The sequence below is a fragment of the Columba livia genome, chromosome 2 (genome assembly GCF_036013475.1).
Source record: "Columba livia isolate bColLiv1 breed racing homer chromosome 2, bColLiv1.pat.W.v2, whole genome shotgun sequence".
NCBI classification, from domain to species: Eukaryota; Metazoa; Chordata; class Aves; order Columbiformes; family Columbidae; genus Columba; species Columba livia.
In genome coordinates, this window is record NC_088603.1 from 161,540,823 (window position 1) to 161,555,863 (window position 15,041).

A 15,041-nucleotide genomic window follows, 5' to 3' on the forward strand; every position below is an offset into this window, starting at 1 on the left:
TGGAAGAGCGGCTGGAAAGCTGCCCGGTGGTCAAGAACCTGGGGGTGTGGGTCGACAGTGGCTGAATATGAGCCAGTGTGTGTGGCCGTGATGGCCACCGGCGTCTTGGCTTGTGTCAGCACTGGTGTGGCCAGCAGGAGCAGGACAGTGAGCATCCCCTATTCTTGGCACTCGTGAGGCCACACCTTGAATCGTGTGTTCAGTTTTGGGCCCCTGACGGAGAGAAAGACCTTCAAGTGCCTAAGCCATTTCAAAGAAGGAGAATGAAACTTGTGAAAAGTTGGAGCACAGCTGTGATGGGGGAACCACTTTGGGTTTTGGGGTGTACAGCCTGGAGAAAAGAAAAGTGAGGGGAGACCTCCTGTCTGTCTGCAACTGCCTGAAAGGAGGTTGTAGTGAGGAAGGGATTCAGTCTCTTTTCCCAAGTACCAAGCGACAGGACAAGAGGAAATGGCCTTAAATTAGAAATTAGAAATTTAGGAATTTTGAAAATTAGAAATTAGAAAATTTTCTTCCCAGAAAAGGGTTGTCCACAGTGGAGGAGATGACCACCTGGAGCCTGTAGAGCACCTGACGCTGGAGCAGGTGGGTGCACGCACAGGAGGTGTGACCCTGTAGGAAGCCTGTGTTGGACCACGGAATTGGCAGGACCCGTGAACCCGTGAGGAAAGTCTAAATACTAAATGATTCTGTGATTCTGCTCCTGGTGGAGCCGGAGAGTGATGCTGGGGAAGGAAGATGGTCAAGTGTGTGTTGTCACAGGGAGGTCCAACCAGAGGCATGTTGAGGAGAGTGTTCTCGTGTCAAAATCTTTCTTTGGTCCAGTGATGGGCTTGTATCATGTTGTGGAAGTACCCCAGATTCTGGTCTGTGTTCTTGGTGGTATAGGAGGTGACATATTTCCTGGGAGAAGTCTTGTGGCCCTTTTCCCCCCTGTCCAGTTTGCTTCTTGAGCCCTGGCTTTGTGCTGGGTGAGGTTGGAAGAGCCTTGAGAGAAGAAAGTAAAGCGAGATGTCTCAGGCTGGGATGCAAGAGACCTTTATTGAGGAAACAAAAGAGTGAAAAGGCAGGAGCACCAAGTAGGCGGTGACAAGTATATGCTGCACGTAGGGTGACCATCAGCTGAGGTTGCTTCTGTGACATAGATCTTGCCAGAGCACCAAGATCTTCGTGGCTCCTTTAGAGGAAGAGCCATGGACAGCAGGTCCACGTGGCAAGAAGGGTCCAGAGGTGAGTCCACAATCCATGGCGTAGCTTCAATGCGGTAGGTGGTGTCCGTCAGGGGTGGTGGCGAGGGCCCTTAGCAGATGTATCCAGCCCTTCTGCCGCCAAAGCAGCCCAGGCCTCCAAAGCCATAGCCGTTGCCGTAGCCGAAGGCCCCGGAGTTGATGGCAACTCCCTGGGCACTGAGTTCGTTGCCCACGGCAGCCGATGAGGAGGATCCGACGGCGGTGCTCTGGGGGTGGGAGGTGAGGATGGGTCCTGGCAGGGTGACCAGCACGGCGGGAGGCTGGATGACGACGCGGGAGTCCTGGCACTGCAGGGAACAGGGCTCGTTGCAGCTGTTGGCCAGCGGGGTGGGTCCCCAGGAGCGGCAGGCGTTTTAGCAGGCCATGTGTGTGGTGTGGAGGAGCCCTGGAAGGGACGAGAGGCTGTTGAGCAAGCGCAGGGGCGTGGGGGTGCGAGGAGCGGTGTTGCAGGAGGGCGAGGGAGTGGGGAGGCTGGTGTGGGGCTGTGGGGAGTGTGGCGGTGGGGAGGCGTGAGGGCTGCTGAGGCTGGGGGCAGAGCGTGCTGGAAGAGAGGGGCCAGAGAGGCAGGAGAAGGAGGGGAAGGGGGTTGAGGCTCACCTTGTTGAGCGCGGAGGGAGGAGAAGGCGTCAGGAGAAGTGTGTGAGGGAGAGAGGCGCTGAGCCGGCTTTTATGCTGGACCCGAGGGGCGGGACAGCCTTTGCGCATGGCGACAATTTGCAGCCAGCAGCTGTCTGATGCCACAGCCTGGCCAGGAATGAGGAGGGTGTGTTTTCCTTCCCGCAATGCTCCAATTTCTTGTTCTTGTCTTGAGGACGTGTCCACTTGGCCCCGGCAGCAGCTTTGAAGTGCGAGCATTAGTGGCCAAAGACTTGGCGTTGCTGGCGCGTGTCAGGGCGGGCAAAGAACGCGGCCAGGGCGTAGCAGAGGTGGGGTGTCGTCAGTGAGGTCATCCCATGGCACTCTGGTTTTCAGTTGCCTTGTGAAGAGGGGGCCCCAATTCCTCACAGCCCTGACAGGCTGGTCCTGGCTTTTGTGCTTTTGTAGTCATGAGGGCTACCACTTCCATTGTCCTTTCACTCCCTTTCTTGCTACCATCTTGCTAAGCCTTTCTTTAAGCCTGGCCTATCCCACTGGGTGTCCTTTATGGGTGTCTTGTTGCACGTCTTGCTGCAAGCTTGTAGCTGGGTGTACTGGGCTTACGTGGCAAGGTTTGGGTTGCGAGGGAGCTGCTTGGTTGTTTTCTGTCAGAAGCTTGCAGAAATTTCCCTAAGCGTGAAACAGAGGTCTGACCTGCAGCAAGATGACCTAGTAGGGTAGAAGACTGGCTGAAACTCGGGAAAAGAGAGTTTATGACCTCTGTAAGACAGGGCAGGCAACTTAGAAGGACTACATGGGTGTAGTGAGTTTATGCAGGGAGAACACCAGAAGGGCCATAGCTCAATTAGAACTTCGTCTGCCTACTGCTTTAAAACATGACCATGACGTGGCCTTGATGGCACATGTCAGGGCGGTCAGAGGATGCAGCCAAAGCGCAGGAGAGGTGGAGTGTCATCAGTGAGGTCATCCCATGGCACTCGTGTGGTTTGCGGTTGCATTGTGTGGAGGGGGCCTCATTTCCTTGCAGCGCTGGCAATCTGCTCTGGGCTTTGGAGCTGTGCTGGCCTCGAGGAATTGTCTCTTCCATGGAATAGGATCCCTGCGTGGCTTGCTTCCATCTGACTAATCCTTTCCTTCCACGCTCGTTATGATCTATGGGGGTCTTGGTGTGTGTCTTGCATAGGAGCTGGGTGTGCAGGGTTTATTTTTTAAGGTTTTAGTCAGGAGGAGCTACACAGCTGAAAGCTGAGCAGAGGTTGTAGAAGTTTACTCATGGTACACAGACAGTGTTCGTGTGTAGACAACAAGCTGACACTGTTTCTCCCGGAGAAAGTGGGTGTTCATGTCTTGGGCTACCGTAGTCATTGGTGGCTGAAAAAGTGGCTGGATGGCAGAGCCCAAAGAGTTGTGGTACTGGAGTTAAATCCATTTGGTGGCCACTCACAAGTGCTTTTCCCCAGGGCTCAATACTGGGTCCAGTTCTGTTTAATAATCTTTCTTCTTGATCTGGATGAGGGGATCGAGTGCACCCTCAGTACATCTGCAGATGACACCAAGTACGGGCAGGAGCGTTGAGCCACTTGGAGCTATGAAGGCTCTACAGATGGCCCTGGAAAGGCTGGATCAATGGGCTGAGACCAATTGCATGAGGTTCAACAAAGCCAAGAGTCGGGTCCTGCACTTGGGTCACCACAACGCCATGAAGACTCCAGTAACTGTCAAGAGCTGTGGAAGAGCGGCTGGAAAGCTGCCCGGTGGTCAAGGACCTGGGGGTGTGGGTCGACAGTGGCTGAATATGAGCCAGTGTGTGTGGCCGTGACGGCCACCTGCGTCTTGGCTTGTGTCAGCACTGGTGTGGCCAGCAGGAGCAGGACAGTGAGCATCCCCTATTCTTGGCACTCGTGAGGCCACACCTTGAATCGTGTGTTCAGTTTTGGGCCCCTGACGGAGAGAAAGACCTTCAAGTGCCTAAGCCATTTCGAAGAAGGAGAATGAAACTTGTGAAAAGTTGGAGCACAGCTGTGATGGGGGAACCACTTTGGGTTTTGGCGTGTATAGCCTGGAGAAAAGAAAAGTGAGGGGAGACCTCCTGTCTGTCTGCAACTGCCTGAAAGGAGGTTGTAGTGAGGAAGGGATTCAGTCTCTTTTCCCAAGTACCAAGCGACAGGACAAGAGGAAATGGCCTTAAATTAGAAATTAGAAATTTAGGAATTTAGAAAATTAGAAATTAGAAAATTTTCTTCCCAGAAAAGGGTTGTCCACAGTGGAGGAGATGACCACCTGGAGCCTGTAGAGCACCTGACGCTGGAGCAGGTGGGTGCACGCACAGGAGGTGTGACCCTGTAGGAAGCCTGTGTTGGACCACGGAATTGGCAGGACCCGTGAACCCGTGAGGAAAGTCTAAATACTAAATGATTCTGTGATTCTGCTCCTGGTGGAGCCGGAGAGTGATGCTGGGGAAGGAAGATGGTCAAGTGTGTGTTGTCACAGGGAGGTCCAACCAGAGGCATGTTGAGGAGAGTGTTCTCGTGTCAAAATCTTTCTTTGGTCCAGTGATGGGCTTGTATCATGTTGTGGAAGAACCCCAGATTCTGGTCTGTGTTCTTGGTGGTATAGGAGGTGACATATTTTCTGGGAGAAGTCTTGTGGCCCTTTTCCCCCCTGTCCAGTTTGCTTCTTGAGCCCTGGCTTTGTGCTGGGTGAGGTTGGAAGAGCCTTGAGAGAAGAAAGTAAAGCGAGATGTCTCAGGCTGGGATGCAAGAGACCTTTATTGAGGAAACAAAAGAGTGAAAAGGCAGGAGCACCAAGTAGGCGGTGACAAGTATATGCTGCACGTAGGGTGACCATCAGCTGAGGTTGCTTCTGTGACATAGATCTTGCCAGAGCACCAAGATCTTCGTGGCTCCTTTAGAGGAAGAGCCATGGACAGCAGGTCCACGTGGCAAGAAGGGTCCAGAGGTGAGTCCACAATCCATGGCGTAGCTTCAATGCGGTAGGTGGTGTCCGTCAGGGGTGGTGGCGAGGGCCCTTAGCAGATGTATCCAGCCCTTCTGCCGCCAAAGCAGCCCAGGCCTCCAAAGCCATAGCCGTTGCCGTAGCCGAAGGCCCCGGAGTTGATGGCAACTCCCTGGGCACTGAGTTCGTTGCCCACGGCAGCCGATGAGGAGGATCCGACGGCGGTGCTCTGGGGGTGGGAGGTGAGGATGGGTCCTGGCAGGGTGACCAGCACGGCGGGAGGCTGGATGACGACGCGGGAGTCCTGGCACTGCAGGGAACAGGGCTCGTTGCAGCTGTTGGCCAGCGGGGTGGGTCCCCAGGAGCGGCAGGCGTTGTAGCAGGCCATGTGTGTGGTGTGGAGGAGCCCTGGAAGGGACGAGAGGCTGTTGAGCAAGCGCAGGGGCGTGGGGGTGCGAGGAGCGGTATTGCAGGAGGGCGAGGGAGTGGGGAGGCTGGTGTGGGGCTGTGGGGAGCCTGGCGGTGGGGAGGCGTGAGGGCTGCTGAGGCTGGGGGCAGAGCATGCTGGAAGAGAGGGGCCAGGCGGGGCAGGAGAAGGAGGGGAAGGGGGTTGAGGCTCACCTTGTTGAGCGCGGAGGGAGGAGAAGGCGTCAGGAGAAGTGTGTGAGGGAGAGAGGCGCTGGGCCGGCTTTTATGCTGGTCCCCGAGGGGCGGGACAGCCTTTGCGCATGGCGACAATTTGCAGCCAGCAGCTGTCTGATGCCACAGCCTGGCCAGGAATGAGGAGGGTGTGTTTTCCTTCCCGCAATGCTCCAATTTCTTGTTCTTGTCTTGAGGACGTGTCCACTTGGCCCCGGCAGCAGCTTTGAAGTGCGAGCATTAGTGGCCAAAGACTTGGCCTTGCTGGCGCGTGTCAGGGCGGGCAAAGAACGCGGCCAGGGCGTAGCAGAGGTGGGGTGTCGTCAGTGAGGTCATCCCATGGCACTCGTGTGGTTTGCAGTTGCCTTGTGAAGAGGGGGCCCCAGTTCCTCACAGCCCTGACAGGCTGGTCCTGGCTTTTGTGCTTTTGTAGTCATGAGGGCTACCACTTCCATTGTCCTTTCACTCCCTTTCTTGCTACCATCTTGCTAAGCCTTTCTTTAAGCCTGGCCTATCCCACTGGGTGTCCTTTATGGGTGTCTTGTTGCACGTCTTGCTGCAAGCTTGTAGCTGGGTGTACTGGGCTTACGTGGCAAGGTTTGGGTTGCGAGGGAGCTGCTTGGTTGTTTTCTGTCAGAAGCTTGCAGAAATTTCCCTAAGCGTGAAACAGAGGTCTGACCTGCAGCAAGATGACCTAGTAGGGTAGAAGACTGGCTGAAACTCGGGAAAAGAGAGTTTATGACCTCTGTAAGACAGGGCAGGCAACTTAGAAGGACTACATGGGTGTAGTAAGTTTATGCAGGGAGAACACCAGAAGGGCCATAGCTCAATTAGAACTTCGTCTGCCTACTGCTTTAAAACATGACCATGACGTGGCCTTGATGGCACATGTCAGGGCGGTCAGAGGATGCAGCCAAAGCGCAGGAGAGGTGGAGTGTCATCAGTGAGGTCATCCCATGGCACTCGTGTGGTTTGCGGTTGCATTGTGTGGAGGGGGCCTCATTTCCTTGCAGCGCTGGCAATCTGCTCTGGGCTTTGGAGCTGTGCTGGCCTCGAGGAATTGTCTCTTCCATGGAATAGGATCCCTGCGTGGCTTGCTTCCATCTGACTAATCCTTTCCTTCCACGCTCGTTATGATCTATGGGGGTCTTGGTGTGTGTCTTGCATAGGAGCTGGGTGTGCAGGGTTTATTTTTTAAGGTTTTAGTCAGGAGGAGCTACACAGCTGAAAGCTGAGCAGAGGTTGTAGAAGTTTACTCATGGTACACAGACAGTGTTCGTGTGTAGACAACAAGCTGACACTGTTTCTCCCGGAGAAAGTGGGTGTTCATGTCTTGGGCTACCGTAGTCATTGGTGGCTGAAAAAGTGGCTGGATGGCAGAGCCCAAAGAGTTGTGGTACTGGAGTTAAATCCATTTGGTGGCCACTCACAAGTGCTTTTCCCCAGGGCTCAATACTGGGTCCAGTTCTGTTTAATAATCTTTCTTCTTGATCTGGATGAGGGGATCGAGTGCACCCTCAGTACATCTGCAGATGACACCAAGTACGGGCAGGAGCGTTGAGCCACTTGGAGCTATGAAGGCTCTACAGATGGCCCTGGAAAGGCTGGATCAATGGGCTGAGACCAATTGCATGAGGTTCAACAAAGCCAAGAGTCGGGTCCTGCACTTGGGTCACCACAACGCCATGAAGACTCCAGTAACTGTCAAGAGCTGTGGAAGAGCGGCTGGAAAGCTGCCCGGTGGTCAAGGACCTGGGGGTGTGGGTCGACAGTGGCTGAATATGAGCCAGTGTGTGTGGCCGTGACGGCCACCTGCGTCTTGGCTTGTGTCAGCACTGGTGTGGCCAGCAGGAGCAGGACAGTGAGCATCCCCTATTCTTGGCACTCGTGAGGCCACACCTTGAATCGTGTGTTCAGTTTTGGGCCCCTGACGGAGAGAAAGACCTTCAAGTGCCTAAGCCATTTCGAAGAAGGAGAATGAAACTTGTGAAAAGTTGGAGCACAGCTGTGATGGGGGAACCACTTTGGGTTTTGGCGTGTATAGCCTGGAGAAAAGAAAAGTGAGGGGAGACCTCCTGTCTGTCTGCAACTGCCTGAAAGGAGGTTGTAGTGAGGAAGGGATTCAGTCTCTTTTCCCAAGTACCAAGCGACAGGACAAGAGGAAATGGCCTTAAATTAGAAATTAGAAATTTAGGAATTTAGAAAATTAGAAATTAGAAAATTTTCTTCCCAGAAAAGGGTTGTCCACAGTGGAGGAGATGACCACCTGGAGCCTGTAGAGCACCTGACGCTGGAGCAGGTGGGTGCACGCACAGGAGGTGTGACCCTGTAGGAAGCCTGTGTTGGACCACGGAATTGGCAGGACCCGTGAACCCGTGAGGAAAGTCTAAATACTAAATGATTCTGTGATTCTGCTCCTGGTGGAGCCGGAGAGTGATGCTGGGGAAGGAAGATGGTCAAGTGTGTGTTGTCACAGGGAGGTCCAACCAGAGGCATGTTGAGGAGAGTGTTCTCGTGTCAAAATCTTTCTTTGGTCCAGTGATGGGCTTGTATCATGTTGTGGAAGAACCCCAGATTCTGGTCTGTGTTCTTGGTGGTATAGGAGGTGACATATTTTCTGGGAGAAGTCTTGTGGCCCTTTTCCCCCCTGTCCAGTTTGCTTCTTGAGCCCTGGCTTTGTGCTGGGTGAGGTTGGAAGAGCCTTGAGAGAAGAAAGTAAAGCGAGATGTCTCAGGCTGGGATGCAAGAGACCTTTATTGAGGAAACAAAAGAGTGAAAAGGCAGGAGCACCAAGTAGGCGGTGACAAGTATATGCTGCACGTAGGGTGACCATCAGCTGAGGTTGCTTCTGTGACATAGATCTTGCCAGAGCACCAAGATCTTCGTGGCTCCTTTAGAGGAAGAGCCATGGACAGCAGGTCCACGTGGCAAGAAGGGTCCAGAGGTGAGTCCACAATCCATGGCGTAGCTTCAATGCGGTAGGTGGTGTCCGTCAGGGGTGGTGGCGAGGGCCCTTAGCAGATGTATCCAGCCCTTCTGCCGCCAAAGCAGCCCAGGCCTCCAAAGCCATAGCCGTTGCCGTAGCCGAAGGCCCCGGAGTTGATGGCAACTCCCTGGGCACTGAGTTCGTTGCCCACGGCAGCCGATGAGGAGGATCCGACGGCGGTGCTCTGGGGGTGGGAGGTGAGGATGGGTCCTGGCAGGGTGACCAGCACGGCGGGAGGCTGGATGACGACGCGGGAGTCCTGGCACTGCAGGGAACAGGGCTCGTTGCAGCTGTTGGCCAGCGGGGTGGGTCCCCAGGAGCGGCAGGCGTTGTAGCAGGCCATGTGTGTGGTGTGGAGGAGCCCTGGAAGGGACGAGAGGCTGTTGAGCAAGCGCAGGGGCGTGGGGGTGCGAGGAGCGGTATTGCAGGAGGGCGAGGGAGTGGGGAGGCTGGTGTGGGGCTGTGGGGAGCGTGGCGGTGGGGAGGCGTGAGGGCTGCTGAGGCTGGGTCAGAGCGTGCTGGAAGAGAGGGGCCAGGCGGGGCAGGAGAAGGAGGGGAAGGGGGTTGAGGCTCACCTTGTTGAGCGCGGAGGGAGGAGAAGGCGTCAGGAGAAGTGTGTGAGGGAGAGAGGCGCTGGGCCGGCTTTTATGCTGGTCCCCGAGGGGCGGGACAGCCTTTGCGCATGGCGACAATTTGCAGCCAGCAGCTGTCTGATGCCACAGCCTGGCCAGGAATGAGGAGGGTGTGTTTTCCTTCCCGCAATGCTCCAATTTCTTGTTCTTGTCTTGAGGACGTGTCCACTTGGCCCCGGCAGCAGCTTTGAAGTGCGAGCATTAGTGGCCAAAGACTTGGCCTTGCTGGCGCGTGTCAGGGCGGGCAAAGAACGCGGCCAGGGCGTAGCAGAGGTGGGGTATCGTCAGTGAGGTCATCCCATGGCACTCGTGTGGTTTGCAGTTGCCTTGTGAAGAGGGGGCCCCAATTCCTCACAGCCCTGACAGGCTGGTCCTGGCTTTTGTGCTTTTGTAGTCATGAGGGCTACCACTTCCATTGTCCTTTCACTCCCTTTCTTGCTACCATCTTGCTAAGCCTTTCTTTAAGCCTGGCCTATCCCACTGGGTGTCCTTTATGGGTGTCTTGTTGCACGTCTTGCTGCAAGCTTGTAGCTGGGTGTACTGGGCTTACGTGGCAAGGTTTGGGTTGCGAGGGAGCTGCTTGGTTGTTTTCTGTCAGAAGCTTGCAGAAGTTTCCCTAAGCGTGAAACAGAGGTCTGACCTGCAGCAAGATGACCTAGTAGGGTAGAAGACTGGCTGAAACTCGGGAAAAGAGAGTTTATGACCTCTGTAAGACAGGGCAGGCAACTTAGAAGGACTACATGGGTGTAGTGAGTTTATGCAGGGAGAACACCAGAAGGGCCATAGCTCAATTAGAACTTCGTCTGCCTACTGCTTTAAAACATGACCATGACGTGGCCTTGATGGCACATGTCAGGGCGGTCAGAGGATGCAGCCAAAGCGCAGGAGAGGTGGAGTGTCATCAGTGAGGTCATCCCATGGCACTCGTGTGGTTTGCGGTTGCATTGTGTGGAGGGGGCCTCATTTCCTTGCAACGCTGGCAATCTGCTCTGGGCTTTGGAGCTGTGCTGGCCTCGAGGAATTGTCTCTTCCATGGAATAGGATCCCTGCGTGGCTTGCTTCCATCTGACTAATCCTTTCCTTCCACGCTCGTTATGATCTATGGGGGTCTTGGTGTGTGTCTTGCATAGGAGCTGGGTGTGCAGGGTTTATTTTTTAAGGTTTTAGTCAGGAGGAGCTACACAGTTGAAAGCTGAGCAGAGGTTGTAGAAGTTTACTCATGGTACACAGACAGTGTTCGTGTGTAGACAACAAGCTGACACTGTTTCTCCCGGAGAAAGTGGGTGTTCATGTCTTGGGCTACCGTAGTCATTGGTGGCTGAAAAAGTGGCTGGATGGCAGAGCCCAAAGAGTTGTGGTACTGGAGTTAAATCCATTTGGTGGCCACTCACAAGTGCTTTTCCCCAGGGCTCAATACTGGGTCCAGTTCTGTTTAATAATCTTTCTTCTTGATCTGGATGAGGGGATCGAGTGCACCCTCAGTACATCTGCAGATGACACCAAGTACGGGCAGGAGCGTTGAGCCACTTGGAGCTATGAAGGCTCTACAGATGGCCCTGGAAAGGCTGGATCAATGGGCTGAGACCAATTGCATGAGGTTCAACAAAGCCAAGAGTCGGGTCCTGCACTTGGGTCACCACAACGCCATGAAGACTCCAGTAACTGTCAAGAGCTGTGGAAGAGCGGCTGGAAAGCTGCCCGGTGGTCAAGGACCTGGGGGTGTGGGTCGACAGTGGCTGAATATGAGCCAGTGTGTGTGGCCGTGACGGCCACCTGCGTCTTGGCTTGTGTCAGCACTGGTGTGGCCAGCAGGAGCAGGACAGTGAGCATCCCCTATTCTTGGCACTCGTGAGGCCACACCTTGAATCGTGTGTTCAGTTTTGGGCCCCTGACGGAGAGAAAGACCTTCAAGTGCCTAAGCCATTTCGAAGAAGGAGAATGAAACTTGTGAAAAGTTGGAGCACAGCTGTGATGGGGGAACCACTTTGGGTTTTGGCGTGTATAGCCTGGAGAAAAGAAAAGTGAGGGGAGACCTCCTGTCTGTCTGCAACTGCCTGAAAGGAGGTTGTAGTGAGGAAGGGATTCAGTCTCTTTTCCCAAGTACCAAGCGACAGGACAAGAGGAAATGGCCTTAAATTAGAAATTAGAAATTTAGGAATTTAGAAAATTAGAAATTAGAAAATTTTCTTCCCAGAAAAGGGTTGTCCACAGTGGAGGAGATGACCACCTGGAGCCTGTAGAGCACCTGACGCTGGAGCAGGTGGGTGCACGCACAGGAGGTGTGACCCTGTAGGAAGCCTGTGTTGGACCACAGAATTGGCAGGACCCGTGAACCCGTGAGGAAAGTCTAAATACTAAATGATTCTGTGATTCTGCTCCTGGTGGAGCCGGAGAGTGATGCTGGGGAAGGAAGATGGTCAAGTGTGTGTTGTCACAGGGAGGTCCAACCAGAGGCATGTTGAGGAGAGTGTTCTCGTGTCAAAATCTTTCTTTGGTCCAGTGATGGGCTTGTATCATGTTGTGGAAGTACCCCAGATTCTGGTCTGTGTTCTTGGTGGTATAGGAGGTGACATATTTCCTGGGAGAAGTCTTGTGGCCCTTTTCCCCCCTGTCCAGTTTGCTTCTTGAGCCCTGGCTTTGTGCTGGGTGAGGTTGGAAGAGCCTTGAGAGAAGAAAGTAAAGCGAGATGTCTCAGGCTGGGATGCAAGAGACCTTTATTGAGGAAACAAAAGAGTGAAAAGGCAGGAGCACCAAGTAGGCGGTGACAAGTATATGCTGCACGTAGGGTGACCATCAGCTGAGGTTGCTTCTGTGACATAGATCTTGCCAGAGCACCAAGATCTTCGTGGCTCCTTTAGAGGAAGAGCCATGGACAGCAGGTCCACGTGGCAAGAAGGGTCCAGAGGTGAGTCCACAATCCATGGCGTAGCTTCAATGCGGTAGGTGGTGTCCGTCAGGGGTGGTGGCGAGGGCCCTTAGCAGATGTATCCAGCCCTTCTGCCGCCAAAGCAGCCCAGGCCTCCAAAGCCATAGCCGTTGCCGTAGCCGAAGGCCCCGGAGTTGATGGCAACTCCCTGGGCACTGAGTTCGTTGCCCACGGCAGCCGATGAGGAGGATCCGACGGCGGTGCTCTGGGGGTGGGAGGTGAGGATGGGTCCTGGCAGGGTGACCAGCACGGCGGGAGGCTGGATGACGACGCGGGAGTCCTGGCACTGCAGGGAACAGGGCTCGTTGCAGCTGTTGGCCAGTGGGGTGGGTCCCCAGGAGCGGCAGGCGTTGTAGCAGGCCATGTGTGTGGTGTGGAGGAGCCCTGGAAGGGACGAGAGGCTGTTGAGCAAGCGCAGGGGCGTGGGGGTGCGAGGAGCGGTGTTGCAGGAGGGCGAGGGAGTGGGGAGGCTGGTGTGGGGCTGTGGGGAGCGTGGCGGTGGGGAGGCGTGAGGGCTGCTGAGGCTGGGGGCAGAGCGTGCTGGAAGAGAGGGGCCAGAGAGGCAGGAGAAGGAGGGGAAGGGGGTTGAGGCTCACCTTGTTGAGCGCGGAGGGAGGAGAAGGCGTCAGGAGAAGTGTGTGAGGGAGAGAGGCGCTGAGCCGGCTTTTATGCTGGACCCGAGGGGCGGGACAGCCTTTGCGCATGGCGACAATTTGCAGCCAGCAGCTGTCTGATGCCACAGCCTGGCCAGGAATGAGGAGGGTGTGTTTTCCTTCCCGCAATGCTCCAATTTCTTGTTCTTGTCTTGAGGACGTGTCCACTTGGCCCCGGCAGCAGCTTTGAAGTGCGAGCATTAGTGGCCAAAGACTTGGCCTTGCTGGCGCGTGTCAGGGCGGGCAAAGAACGCGGCCAGGGCGTAGCAGAGGTGGGGTGTCGTCAGTGAGGTCATCCCATGGCACTCTGGTTTTCAGTTGCCTTGTGAAGAGGGGGCCCCAATTCCTCACAGCCCTGACAGGCTGGTCCTGGCTTTTGTGCTTTTGTAGTCATGAGGGCTACCACTTCCATTGTCCTTTCACTCCCTTTCTTGCTACCATCTTGCTAAGCCTTTCTTTAAGCCTGGCCTATCCCACTGGGTGTCCTTTATGGGTGTCTTGTTGCACGTCTTGCTGCAAGCTTGTAGCTGGGTGTACTGGGCTTACGTGGCAAGGTTTGGGTTGCGAGGGAGCTGCTTGGTTGTTTTCTGTCAGAAGCTTGCAGAAGTTTCCCTAAGCGTGAAACAGAGGTCTGACCTGCAGCAAGATGACCTAGTAGGGTAGAAGACTGGCTGAAACTCGGGAAAAGAGAGTTTATGACCTCTGTAAGACAGGGCAGGCAACTTAGAAGGACTACATGGGTGTAGTGAGTTTATGCAGGGAGAACACCAGAAGGGCCATAGCTCAATTAGAACTTCGTCTGCCTACTGCTTTAAAACATGACCATGACGTGGCCTTGATGGCACATGTCAGGGCGGTCAGAGGATGCAGCCAAAGCGCAGGAGAGGTGGAGTGTCATCAGTGAGGTCATCCCATGGCACTCGTGTGGTTTGCGGTTGCATTGTGTGGAGGGGGCCTCATTTCCTTGCAGCGCTGGCAATCTGCTCTGGGCTTTGGAGCTGTGCTGGCCTCGAGGAATTGTCTCTTCCATGGAATAGGATCCCTGCGTGGCTTGCTTCCATCTGACTAATCCTTTCCTTCCACGCTCGTTATGATCTATGGGGGTCTTGGTGTGTGTCTTGCATAGGAGCTGGGTGTGCAGGGTTTATTTTTTAAGGTTTTAGTCAGGAGGAGCTACACAGTTGAAAGCTGAGCAGAGGTTGTAGAAGTTTACTCATGGTACACAGACAGTGTTCGTGTGTAGACAACAAGCTGACACTGTTTCTCCCGGAGAAAGTGGGTGTTCATGTCTTGGGCTACCGTAGTCATTGGTGGCTGAAAAAGTGGCTGGATGGCAGAGCCCAAAGAGTTGTGGTACTGGAGTTAAATCCATTTGGTGGCCACTCACAAGTGCTTTTCCCCAGGGCTCAATACTGGGTCCAGTTCTGTTTAATAATCTTTCTTCTTGATCTGGATGAGGGGATCGAGTGCACCCTCAGTACATCTGCAGATGATACCAAGTACAGTCAGGAGCGTTGAGCCACTTGGAGCTAGGAAGGCTCTACAGATGGCCCTGGAAAGGCTGGATCAATGGGCTGAGACCAATTGCATGAGGTTCAACAAAGCCAAGAGTCGGGTCCTGCACTTGGGTCACCACAACGCCATGAAGACTCCAGTAACTGTCAAGAGCTGTGGAAGAGCGGCTGGAAAGCTGCCCGGTGGTCAAGAACCTGGGGGTGTGGGTCAACAGTGGCTGAATATGAGCCAGTGTGTGTGGCCGTGATGGCCACCGGCGTCTTGGCTTGTGTCAGCACTGGTGTGGCCAGCAGGAGCAGGACAGTGAGCATCCCCTATTCTTGGCACTCGTGAGGCCACACCTTGAATCGTGTGTTCAGTTTTGGGCCCCTGACGGAGAGAAAGACCTTCAAGTGCCTAAGCCATTTCGAAGAAGGAGAATGAAACTTGTGAAAAGTTGGAGCACAGCTGTGATGGGGGAACCACTTTGGGTTTTGGCGTGTATAGCCTGGAGAAAAGAAAAGTGAGGGGAGACCTCCTGTCTGTCTGCAACTGCCTGAAAGGAGGTTGTAGTGAGGAAGGGATTCAGTCTCTTTTCCCAAGTACCAAGCGACAGGACAAGAGGAAATGGCCTTAAATTAGAAATTAGAAATTTAGGAATTTAGAAAATTAGAAATTAGAAAATTTTCTTCCCAGAAAAGGGTTGTCCACAGTGGAGGAGATGACCACCTGGAGCCTGTAGAGCACCTGACGCTGGAGCAGGTGGGTGCACGCACAGGAGGTGTGACCCTGTAGGAAGCCTGTGTTGGACCACGGAATTGGCAGGACCCGTGAACCCGTGAGGAAAGTCTAAATACTAAATGATTCTGTGATTCTGCTCCTGGTGGAGCCGGAGAGTGATGCTGGGGA

General features: G+C 54.4%; 3 protein-coding genes across 3 annotated transcripts; all 3 read right to left on the reverse strand.

The window, feature by feature from the left end:
• Window positions 1-4,498: 4,498 nt before the first annotated feature.
• Window positions 4,499-5,190, reverse strand: LOC135578873 (feather keratin 4-like). The gene has a single exon (XM_065055247.1). It carries the CDS (start codon window positions 5,188-5,190, stop codon window positions 4,876-4,878), a length of 315 nt encoding a protein of 104 aa, XP_064911319.1. The 3' UTR covers window positions 4,499-4,875.
• Window positions 5,191-8,078: 2,888 nt separating this feature from the next.
• LOC135578874 (feather keratin 4-like) lies at window positions 8,079-8,770 on the reverse strand. The gene has a single exon (XM_065055248.1). It carries the CDS (start codon window positions 8,768-8,770, stop codon window positions 8,456-8,458), a length of 315 nt encoding a protein of 104 aa, XP_064911320.1. The 3' UTR covers window positions 8,079-8,455.
• A 2,612-nt stretch (window positions 8,771-11,382) lies between these two features.
• Window positions 11,383-12,365, reverse strand: LOC135578875 (feather keratin 4-like). The gene has a single exon (XM_065055249.1). It carries the CDS (start codon window positions 12,347-12,349, stop codon window positions 12,035-12,037), a length of 315 nt encoding a protein of 104 aa, XP_064911321.1. The 5' UTR covers window positions 12,350-12,365; the 3' UTR covers window positions 11,383-12,034.
• Window positions 12,366-15,041: the final 2,676 nt, after the last annotated feature.